Here is a 12091-nt window from a genome sequence, read left to right as displayed (position 1 = left end):
GCTGCCCAAACAAGTGCTTCCAAAGCTGCATGGATAACTCATACGTTAGTATGTTGTGTGTATGAACTTATGTCTATGTATTAGAGAAATATTCAAACATAACTTTCTGAGCAACATCCCATTTTAATAGGTTTTTTTGGGTGGTATGGGCCATTCATTTAAAAAAAAAAAAATCAGATAAATTATCTATTTCAAATCATACTTCCCTTGCTTCTCAGAAAAAGCACGGGGGAGAAAATAGGGAAGCAGCTTGTTATAGACATTCTCTGCCTCTTTTGGCATTAAATATAGGATTTTGGAACTTGCTTACAGAATACAAACGAAGTAGAAATGATGCCATTGCAGATTTTAGGTGTTGCAGACATCTTTCTACTTGAGGATCTTGTGGTTAGTGATCCTTGCTGGTACTGTTTAAAAGCTTGTAAACCTTTATTTGATGCACCATTTTAGCCATCCCCATAAAATTTTGAGACCCTCTGAGATTTGGATGGAAATTGATAAATGGGTGGATTTCCTCAGATTCTGTGCTCTGAAGGTTTGTCAGAATCATTTTGTGAACATCTACTTTGCCATATTTTTTTTTTTGCAAGGACTATTTTGTTCTTTCTGGAGGATGCTGGCAGGTTTTCCCATGCAACATAGAACTTACCTTGGTAAAGTACATGCGTGATTTCTAAAACTGTTTTAGCAAAGGACAAAATAGGGCTGTAATTTGAAACCTCCTCCCCATCCTGCCCCCCCCCCCTGAAAAAAAAAAGTGCTTACCATTAAGAAACAAGGTTTGTCAGTCAGGTTCTGAATTTCTGAAAGACCCATTTTAGGAAAAAATAGGGCAGATACTGTATGTGGCTTTTTTATCTGCTTTCAAGTATCTTAAGTGTCTTGATGTACTACACTGCTGATGGCTGAAACAGTATTGCTGTATCAAGTAGATACTTTTTTTAAAGAAAAGGGAAAAAAAAAATCCTGTATACCTGATTTCCTGCAACTGGTATCTAGGAATGAAATCACAACCTGAGGAGCCCTAATTGGTTCAAAAGGTCACAACCTTTTCTGCACAGCCACACAGATCAATGGGAGCACATCACCCAGGAGTCTGCTTTCTGTCCCAGCAGACTCCGTTTTTAAGGTCTCCCTTGTGGTAGTCAGAGCCATCCATCAGATTTTTGCTAGCTGTTTGAGAGATCACCTAACACTCCATGACCATGCTCCCTTGGAGTAATGAAACCAAAGAGGGACACTTGCTAGTGCAGGAAACAACAAAACTGGATATAGAGTACTTGCATCCACATTAAATAAAAAATGACCATAGGCTTTGCTACTTTCAAAACTAAATGCTCAAATGTATTCCTTCTACTTAGCTTTCCTCCAATAATTGTCAAAGTTAATCAAGCAAAGAGACAAAAGCCCTGCAAAAAAAAATCCAACTATTTTTCCTATAGACTGTAAAGAGATTGACACAGCAGGACAAGTATTGAAAAACAGGAACAATCTGCTGCCTTGTTAGTCATCCCTCTGCTTCTCACTAGGATGACCAAAGTTTGCACAATGTCTGACTTTTGTGTGCTCTTTTGCCTGGTCAAGTAGGCCGCTGATGTTTTGTCAGAATGTCCTTCCTTAAGGTTAGTGTCAGTACCCAAAGTGCTGGGAAGTTAATGCTTTTTTTTTTTTTTAAATACTGGGACCAGTAATCCTAAGTCATTACTGGTTGAGATATGCAAGTCTCTGGCTAGGGAGCTTATGTTGTGACTGCTCTGTATTCTCGGTGGATGGAGAAGAGGGAAGAGATTTCCCAATCTTATTCTCCACTGTTTGACATCTCAGTGACTTGAGTAGCTCCCTGTGAACTTTTATAAGGCTGTACACTGCTAGATACATATATTAGCTAAATTTGCAAGTACTGAATTGTAACTACAAGTAAGTCCTGGGAGGACTTCATCCTCATTTTTTTAAAATCTAATTTATATATTTTAAGTGACATCCAGGAAACTTTGTTGTATAAAATTTATAAATATATCACTGTCATTTAAAGGGCACACCTTCCAGGCTATTGACTCTCTTGGCTCCATTTTATCAAGGATGGACAAAGTGAAGGAACTTTGCTCTGTCCATAAAATAAATGTATAGAGAGAGGAAATGTGCAGTATAGGTTTCTTCTAAGTAACTAAAGTAACAGCACACTACTACAATACACTTTTTATTAGACATGTCAAATAACTATAGCTGACTCTGTTTTAGGCTTGATAAAGATGTCTACGAGGTAGTGAAAATGCAAACATTTACATCTGCTTAAGAGGTATACTGTTGAAGTGTGAAATTACTTTCTAAAATTCAATAAAGCAATTAACTTGAAATGTGTTTACATCCATTTTAATTGGTGACAGGCAAATTCATAGAAACAAAACAAAAATAGACCACTTAGAAACATTAAAAAAGTGCAGATTACAGGTTTGCTGAATGACAATTTTTCAAGAGATTTCTCCTGCAAGGGTGGCCTTTCTTTTAGACTCTACAGTTTTTAAAACACTGACACAAAAGTTCTCAGGTTAGGTGAAAATAAACCCCACTGTCAACCCCCTTAGAGAAGGAAAACGTATTGTGCAATCTGATTTTGTTCTGTAAATTTTGAACATTGATTAATGAGATTTTATACATCTTTTGCCTTCTCTTACTGCTTTGCTTCGAGGTAGTCAGTCTCCACCAGAAATGTTTCTGAATCATTGCCATAAATGCTTACACATTGTGATCCATGTCACAAAATATATTAACTTTTGTGCACAAATATAAAACTGGGACAATATAATTAAACTTAAAAGACAATAGAAAAAAAATCACAAAATACTATTAAAAGATATAAGAGTTGTACTGCAAAATTCCATACTGGTCAGATGCAAACCTTCATGTAAAAAACATATAAAGAGTACATCAAAATGAATAATGCTAATGATTTTAATAAAAAGCCAAATCACATGAGATAATTTCAAGATCAATGTAATAAATGCTTATTATTTAGCAGAAAAAAAAATCAACAATGTACAAAGTAATAGTGCAAGAATAGCTGCAATCAACTTGTTCTCATCAGTTTTGAGATTTTGGTTAAAAACTTTGCAGCTGGCAAGAGGTACTGCTGCAAATCTCAGATTCCATTCAGTGGGCTGATTAAGGCACTTCTTTACAGACTTCAAAGGTTGAGTTGCTGTGTTCATGTCAAATAAATTGTTTCTCAGAGGCTTTCACTTGTATCAGGCTGGAGGGAAAAAAGGAGTTAAAGAATTTTAGTCTAGTTTTCATCTAAACCAGGCACATTGACGTGAGCAGGGGCAGGGAAGTAATTTTTTTTGCTAGCTCGGGTTCACTGATTCAGTTCGATTGCAGTAGACCCTAGAGGCACCAAATGGGACTGGCGTGCTGCTGAGGCTCTGCACAATATAAGATTAAATCAAATTATAACTCAAGCATTGCCCCCAACTCGAGGCCTGTCCACATTGACCTTTAACTCAAATGTGGTGGTGCTTTAAACTTGAATTGGCTGGCCCATCAGGGGCTAATAGGCTACTGTTCAAATTAGAACAGCTCATGAGCTGCTCATACAATTGCTTGGTGCAGTTTATGTGTTTTGCAGTACAGCTGCGCTTACTCATGTGAGGCTAACCTGAGAGCTCTTAAATGTAGTCAAAGTATAGCCCCAGTCCCCAAAGTTTACTGTGTAAAACTAGTTTGCTTATTGCTAAAATGAAACTAGGGCTACGGCTATATTGACAGTGGCAAAGTCACCGCTGTCAGATCAATTTCTCTGGATCAACTGAGCAGTCAGTGAAGACCTGCTCAGTCGATCCAGAAATCGACATACTAAGACCACCTTCCCAAGTGGCATAGTGCTGCGTTGCTGGGAATGTGGATCCCGTCAGCGCAGTGCAGTGAAGACGGTGCGCGGAAGAGGAGAAGCGACGTCGACGGGAGTTACGCAAGTTTTTTGCGTAGCTTGCGTAACTCCTGTTGAGTGCCGCTGAATCTCAGAAATAAGTGTAGACAGGGTCCAGGTTGTATGACAGAGACAATCAGGACAGCTACACTATTTCCATGGTTGGTTGGGAGGAGTTGCTTTGTTTTTTGAGCCTTTCAAAAAAGAGCAGGTCACTGAAATCAGCCTGAGCATTCAATTTGTTCACTGCAAAAAAAAAAAAAAAAAAACCTCATCAGTACAAGGTAGTGTACGCATTCAATGGACAAAATGAAACAGAGCATGGAATTTTGTCCTGTTACTTTATAGAGACTAATTTCAATGCGTTCTGAACACATTCTCTTTGTCAGAGGAAAACGTATTGGGTCCATGAGAGCCAGCAACCATAGTGTGCTCATTACAGGTGTTCACATTTTCACCTACAAAAAAGATTCAGTTTCTGGACAGCCTGTCTGACAGTGAGTCTAGGAAAAAAACGTGGTTCAGGTGAATTAATCATAGTCCAGTGATACTCAGATGGAGGCTCATGAACCACAAGTGACTCTTTCATGTATCTCCTGTATTGCTTTGCAACACATAGATTTTTAATAATTAACCAATGAGGATGCTTTTACTATGTTATTAACCAATTGTAGCTGATAAAATAATTTTGGTGTGAAAATATAAATAAATAGTAGTGAAGTCACACTACACTGGCTTTTTTTGGGTAATGCTGATTGCTAATTTGGCATCTGAACCACTGACGTCTGAGTATCGCTGTCTAGTCTGTTAGACCCTACATAAGGAAAAGAATTGATAACCAAAGGCCCAGTGTTTCAAGGGCTAGTTGCTGAAGCTATACAAATTGACTGGAAATAAGCTGCAGATTTGGCCCTCATTGCCGCAACTTACCTATGTGGAGATTTTGCCATCACCTGAAGTCTTAGATATCCACTTGTGATTTAAAAAAATGTGTGCTAATTCAACCAAACTTATGGTCTTGATGCAGGAATGAGTTGGTGAAATACTATGAGCTGTTACGCTGGAGGTCAGACTAAATCACAGGCTGCTTGGCCTTAAAAGGCATTAGCCTATTTTGAAATGGATCTAAATCTCCATATCAGCCTGGCAAGCATGGCACTGGTTTTTATGCTTACTTAAAAAAAAAATGTAATGGGCCTACAACAGCACTGAAGCAGCTAGACACCCAACGACATTATTACAACTAAACGGTGTTAGTTTGCTGAAGATTAATTCAAAGACTCGGAAACACTGGGTCAGAGCGAATAACTCCTACCCCTTTTATAATCCGTCCCCCACGGTCCCTTGGGCCATGCCCAAAACAGTTGCACCTTGCTTCCTACTTCTTGTTTTGTTTCCACTTTCTTTCACTTTTTCTTTTGTGTTGCTGCTTCTTGTTTTTGATTCCACTTCCTTCTTTTTGCATTCTTGCCCTTCCTGCTAACCTATTCCTAGAAGGTTACATAATGCTTGGGAAGCGAGGAGGCAGTGCATTGGTGGCTCTAAGATCTTCTGTAGCTTACAACAGGCTGCTTGAGCTCATAGCCTCTGCGTTGTATCCCTAATTAGTGTGGGCAGAGGTGTGGTCATTTGCAGAATGTGTGGGAAGAGGATTGGGATAATGGTGAGAGTCATGCAGCATTCCCAGCCCTTACCAATCCCCATGAGTGGGGTTCACTTGCCGTTTGCAACACCAGTTCAAAACTTAAATGCTTTCCGTATCTAGACCACAACAGGTCAAGGAATATGAAGTATTAAATAAAATTAGACCAAGCAACAGTGTCAGAAAAGAGGTCTTTTCACTGGCTTTAACTTATGGCGCTTGGAGTTTAATGTGCATGTCTTTGTTTCTTTGTTGGGCAGGTGCTACAGAAAAAAGTTGCAGGTTATTGCTGTAGGAAATGGGTTTTAATTAAAGTATGTTCTTTTTACATAGCATGTGTACAATTATTTTATACATAAAATGTAAGAAAAGATGGCACTAAGTAGCATACACGTTCCATTCTCTAGCTAGAAATGATGAGAACATTCTGTACACTAGAATTTGGTGCATCATACTGAAGAGAAGGACCGTGGCCTGTGCTTGAGTCAGATTTTCAAAAAGCTGTAACATTTCAAAACCAAATTTCTTGAACCAATATTTAGCCTGCCCTTTCTAGCTTCAAGAAATCATACTTCCCTTTATCAAGTAATCTTCAGACCAGCCCCAGATGTGACTTACAAATAGTGTGCTCCCATTACAGATATAGGAAAGCCCAAGGCACAACTGGGATGTGCTGCTGAAATCAGTTTCTACAACTAAGTTCTGGTCTTAAATAACTAGGCCAGGCAACTCTCATGTTCAAAGCAAAGCCCACATCCGTGATGCAGGACCATATACTGTGCCTGCCAAATTTTAAAACTAAGCCATTGAGTCAGTTGAGCCTTTTACAAAAAGCAGGGGAGGGGGAAAGTCTTATGAAAAATATTTTTGTATTCTGAGTTGGAAAATGACCAATTCGATTATTGCACGGTAGTGTCCATATGCACCAATTTTATTTCTCTAAGGGGGATGCACTGCTGGTATTTTGACATTGCTGGATCAACTAGGAAGCTTTTGGAGGAAACTGATGACAAACAAAATCTGCGTTTAATGAATAAACTATATTAATGAAATAATATGAAAGCTTAATATGGAAACTAGCCAAGCATATGCTACCTAGCATTTGTCACTCGAATGGCCAGAAGACAATATTTCCTTTTTGCAAAAAGTTTTGAGGTATCAAAATTTTTCATTCTGATGTGAAATGAAACATTTTGTAAAAAAAAACAAACCCTTCATATGAATAGTGAGCAAGCACAAGCCCAGAATAGCCTGGTCATTAGGGCACCGAGTTGCAACAGAGGTGACCAGTTTAAGCTCACATTTTGCCTGACTCAAAGCAGGGATGTGAACTTAGGTATCTCTCTGTCTAGCTATTCCATCCTGCATCAAAGAAACATTCTTGTGGGAACCAACATGTCCATGAAATATTTCAGGTCGGACTTTAAAAAAAGAAGTGTTGTCGCCTTATACTGAAAGCCTAGTCATGTAACCTTTTAAACCTTTAGTATCTTGTGCAGGTTTCTCTCTTAGGAGAGACAGGAATTAGATTTAAAAAAAAAAGAAGGCCCAACGAAGCAGCTGAAGCTTGCTATGTAATACAGCTCTAGGACGGTGATTTTCTTTATCTGGAACCATACACAGTAACTATCACTGCTTTTTAACAGATATTTAAAAGCAGAAATAGCAAGAGAAGATGTATGCTGTTTATTTTTTCAATGGGCATAACTAAACAACTCTTTACTCACTTCTTTCTACTATAAGATTATTGTGCTGGCCAAAACAGGTCCTTCATCATGTACCTTTAGCTCTGCCTCTCACCTTGACTGATTTATCTCAAAGCTACCTGTGCAGCACCAGATAACGTATGCACCTATTAAATCACACACATTTTTAAAAACCAAACAACCTGGTTATTTTGGAACATTTATTTGAAATATATTTTGAATTATGAGATTTATGATGAACACAAAAATAGTAGAATTATTTTCTAAATACCGCTGTGCTTACACAGTACATTTTACAATAAACTTTTAAAAATGTTTTGTTCTTCAAGCAAAGCTTAGTATGTACAGTGCTGCACTCAAGTATTAAACAAATGTGTTCTAAGTAATAGAAATGGGTGCATAAATTTCTCATGTCTACAACTGTTTGGTGCTTTCACACAGACACCTTTGGCTGGGAAGAGCAGAGCTGCAGATTACACCATGACCTTAACAGTGGGCCTAATTGTCTTCTCCCCTTCTGTCGGAGGAGTCAGTTACTGGTTTCCTTAGGAGTGGGGATTCCAACCTCCATGGCCTCATCTCCAGCTTTCCCTGACCCCAGGAAACCCTTCCACAGATGCTCCACACAAATACACAAAGCTTTGTAGTTGAGAGTGGTTGGGCAAAGGGTGACCCCACCAACTCAATAGGAAATCACAAATTATTTGCTTGCTGAATGCAGTCAGCTTTAATTTATTTGCTCTTCCCCTCTGTGCTCTGACTATCCCAGTGTTCTCCAAGGAGAGAGCTGCAGCAGTCACCTCAGGAAAAGCCCTTAGCAGCAGCTTCTGGAACCATGCTCTTGCTGGCCTGGGCCTTGGCAGGATAGGAGCGTGGGGGCAGTGCTGAAGTACAGGAAATCTATAGAGAGGGCTCTGGCATCCACTGAATCACTGAGATCTGCAAGTTCCATGTTCCAAGCAGCCTGTCAGATCCAGTGCTGATCAAACTCTGCCCCCCAAAAGGAATGATTTAAAGGAAGCTCTGCAAGTGAAAACTCTTAATTTCCTATTCCCACTACAAGAAAACCCCACATAAGAAAAGATATGGCTCATTTCAGCAGTCTCAGGTGAAACTGCAATTTCAGGGGTCTTCCTTACCCACAGTAGAACATTTTGCCTTACAGCAAAACCAGTAGCAACTTGCTGAATTTAAACTACAGCCAGTAGAAAGACTGTGTGTCTAGTTCTGATGAAGACTGCTTCGTATCACTGCAAGGAGGTCTCAGTTTCATGTGCATTAGCAGTATTACACATTCTGAGGGACTAGGTGAAAGATGCATTCATTCATCTTACAAATACATGGGTTTTGAAGTTAGACTTGGGTGCTTCCATGAAGTGGCATTTGAATTGGGGTCATGGAGTACTCAGCAGCTCTGCTTGCAAATCCGCCCAGCAAAGACAGTCCAACAGGATTAAGAGGCCCTATGAAAAAGAAGCGAGGAATTAAAAACTGGACTTTACAAATAGCTCAAATATATAGATTTCAGTGTTTAATGCACAAAATTTGGCAACAAAAACCCACATTGAAATGACTTAAGAAAATTAAAAAGCTGCTCGTTCTCCTTTAAAACTGTGCTGTCCCAAACCAGTCCCTGCCCTCCAGCTATAGTGGCACTAATATGGTTGATCTCTTTATTGTAAGGACCATAATTTTCTGTGGCAACACTTTAAAAGATTTCAAATATTCTTGGAGCGCAAAGTAACCATATCATGCTCACACTTGCCTCTGGTTCTAAGGTCTGTAATTAAAAACCTATCATGGCAATCAGGCTATTCCTACAGCCTTTCATGCTCTAAAGCAATATAAACAAACATTTATAGAACTCGAAGGGTTAAATCATGGCTTTATCACAAGCCCCAAGAGATCACTGTGTAGTTGCACTGCCCAAGGAGTTAAACTAGGAGACAGAGGCACAAGAAAATAATGCTCTCAACGGTTCTTATTTTCTATTGGTTGTGAATTGTATTCCTCAAGAGAAGCAGATGAAGTGACACCTACAGTATGGAAACTAGAGATTTTTTTTTTTTTTTAATCTTCTGGCCAGTTATAGTCAACAGAACTGCCGGGTGAATTGCTGTGTAGCAATTTAATCCCTTAGACTAGGTCAGTCCTAGGCATCTACTGTGAAGAGACTGTCCGTTAGATTATAGGGCAGTTGTGCTGTGCAACTGACTCTAAAAATGGTATTGTTGAGTTACCTGTTTTTGTCTTCCAAATCTGTTCAGTTTACAAATAAAAATGTCTTTTTCTCACTGCCAGCCATTCAAACTCATTTTAAGTCAACCTGTGTTCTTTCTGGTTGACACATCAATCAATAATCAAGATTCTGCAATTGAAACTCGGTAAACAATTCTGCTGATTATGTGCGAGCTGGGACAGATTTCAGCTCCCTCCCCCAGTGTCAACAGGAATAAAAAATTAGGAAAAATGTAAAAGTTGACATAAGCAGATATAAAAATTATGTTCTTCAGCCAGAAGTTATGGGCAGAAATTACTAGATGTAATAATACGGCCCATGTTATGCAAGAGGTTGGACTAGATGACCATAATGGTCCTTTCTGGATCTAAAAATATAACTCTGGATGGGCTGAATAAAAAGGTGCAATTTTTAAAGCTATTTTTCAGAGAACAGCTGCTTTTTAAACTAGGTTGTGTTTTGGAGGATGTTTTTGTGGTGCTGGCTTTGCTCACTTAGTATTGAATTGGGACCACATTATCACTATCTTTACTTCAACTATAACTGAATCCATTAAAACTCCCTTGTCAAATCAAAAGTCCCTAATAGTGTAATTCCACAGAAGCATCAATTTATTCCCTTCCCCAGCCCTCACCCCTCAGGATTGCTAGTGATATGATTTAATGGATGGTCTGCATGGAACAATACAGAATTTATCATCCTTTACTGTAGCCCCTTTCCCAGTAATGAAGGGGTATGTATTGATTTGAAGCTTTTAAAGAAGTTTTTCAAATATACTGGATGAAGTCTTGTAAAACCCTAGTTCATATAACAAAATATTATCTTGGACAAAAGTCCTGGACTTTTTTACAAGAAAAATAGAGGACAAAATATAAATGTTTTAAATCTACAACCACACCAGAATCAACATCTCTTCAAATATGCACAAGTAACATAATGCCTGTATGTTGGAGTTAGGGCAGTCTAGGCAGAAATGTGATACGTTCTTTAACTGTGCCTGAAATTTAAAATCTTTTTGTCAGAGCTCCTAAACGCAACAGAAAAAATGTTATAAAAAATTACCACCTGTGTGTCAATTATATTTGTCAAATGATTTCTTAATATAACATGGAGCAACTTTTTTGGTAAAAAGGAGAGGTCAGGAGCTACACTGTAGAAGATTCAAGAGAGTTAGAAGGAAGTAAAGAGCCTTGGAAATAGACAGCATGCTTAATGAGATGAGAGAGTAGTTGGAGAAGCAATGTGAGATCCAGGGAGGCTTTTTAAAAATAGAGGATACAAAATCCCTTAGTTAAATAGTTAAACAAGTGAGAAAAAGGGAGAAAGAGAAGTTAGGAGGTGAGAATGGATGGAGCTGAAGAGACAGACTGAAGGGTTAGAGACTGACACTAAGCAAGCCATCTTACAAGACTAAAATTAAGGCTGTTGGGTGGGAGGAAATGGTGTAAAGAGTGGGCAGGGGAGAAAAACTAGTTTGGAAGTCTTTTTTTAATCTTTAAAAAAACTGATGAGATCTTGGCTAGATGGGGAGGTTGGAAATATAGGCTAAGGAGATAGTTACTGGGCATGGAAGGCACAGGGACCTGTCAGGACCAGAGAATTACTTACCAGTAACTGTTGTCAGAAAGTTTACGTTATAACAGATCCACACTCCATGCTTCCAACTCCTATAGGTATAAAATTCTAGGGCAGAAGGTAGCATGTTGAACCATAATACTGGCTAACCACCAGTTCCATCTTCAAGCAAAAGGTGTCAGCATAAAAGAATGTAAGCATGCATCTGCAACTTTGCTGGGAAAGTGCATGAGTAGGTCTATTACAATTTATCATTTCAGAGAACAATTTACAGGAATTTTTTTTCTCCAAACTGATGCTAGTTGTAATAGGTTCCCAACTGTTAGAAACGTAAAAACTTCAAGGATGTTCTGTAAAAGGCCAAGCAATTAGCCAGAGCTTTTTGCCAAGAGGAAACGGTAACATGCCGCTTTAAGCTGCCACTAGTGTTTAAATTGAAATGTCTAAGGAAGGAACCTAGACCAGAACTAGTTAAGAGATGTCCAGTAACAGAATCAAGACCTTACACCTATTCTACTTAACTGTAGTAAGAACAGGCCAATGCTGTGCTTTGTTGTTTGTGGATCAAGGTGATCCATCCAAAGGGGCCTGACAGTCCTGCATGGTTTCTCCATCTGTGATGGATGCAGCCTTGTATACTGCAGCTTGAACTGGATTAATCTAAACTCAGAACTTTCTCTGTAATATCAAGAAACTAGTGTGTCCTGGATGGAGATTAACTCTGAGATATGATGCAACAGTTCAAATGTGGCTTGCAACTTATTGAGACCTCGGAATAAAGTGAGCTGGAATAACTAAGGTTGAAAATCAACTATTCCATTGACTGAAACATCTATGCCACTAAGTGCATTTTTTACACAAATAGCAGTGAAAAGACAGCAATGCAAAGTCTTAAAAGCAGGCCTCCGAGGCAGGAGAAGACTACCCTGGGCCAGGAATTTTCTAGAGAAAAGGGACAGCAGGTCACTCACACATTCCTAGAACTTTCCATAGATAAATAGCAAAAG

At 38.9% G+C, this 12091-nt stretch overlaps 1 protein-coding gene across 6 annotated transcripts in view; it reads right to left on the bottom strand.

Annotated features, from left to right (window-relative positions):
* Positions 1-3078: 3078 nt before the first annotated feature.
* Positions 3079-12091, bottom strand: part of LCORL (ligand dependent nuclear receptor corepressor like) — a 170859-nt gene continuing 161846 nt past the window's right edge. For 2 of the 6 annotated variants that reach the window (XM_067530356.1, XM_067530359.1), the window contains one exon: positions 3228-3247. Coding sequence is in view for 4 of the 6 variants with exons in the window: in XM_067530357.1 (XP_067386458.1) it covers positions 8624-8733 (110 nt within the window). In the remaining 2 variants the exon portion in view is untranslated. Of the gene's footprint in view, positions 3248-7459; positions 8734-12091 lie in introns of those variants that run through there. The other 4 variants (XM_067530361.1, XM_067530358.1, XM_067530357.1 and 1 more) reach the window with 4 other exon arrangements.

The sequence above is a fragment of the Emydura macquarii genome, unplaced genomic scaffold, assembly GCF_026122565.2.
Source record: "Emydura macquarii macquarii isolate MOO-44397 ecotype Brisbane River unplaced genomic scaffold, CSIRO-AGI_Emac_v2 contig_3062, whole genome shotgun sequence".
Lineage (NCBI taxonomy): Eukaryota > Metazoa > Chordata > Testudines > Chelidae > Emydura > Emydura macquarii.
The sequence above is the reverse complement of the archived record's forward strand: the minus strand, read 5'-3'. Positions and strand labels throughout refer to the sequence as shown.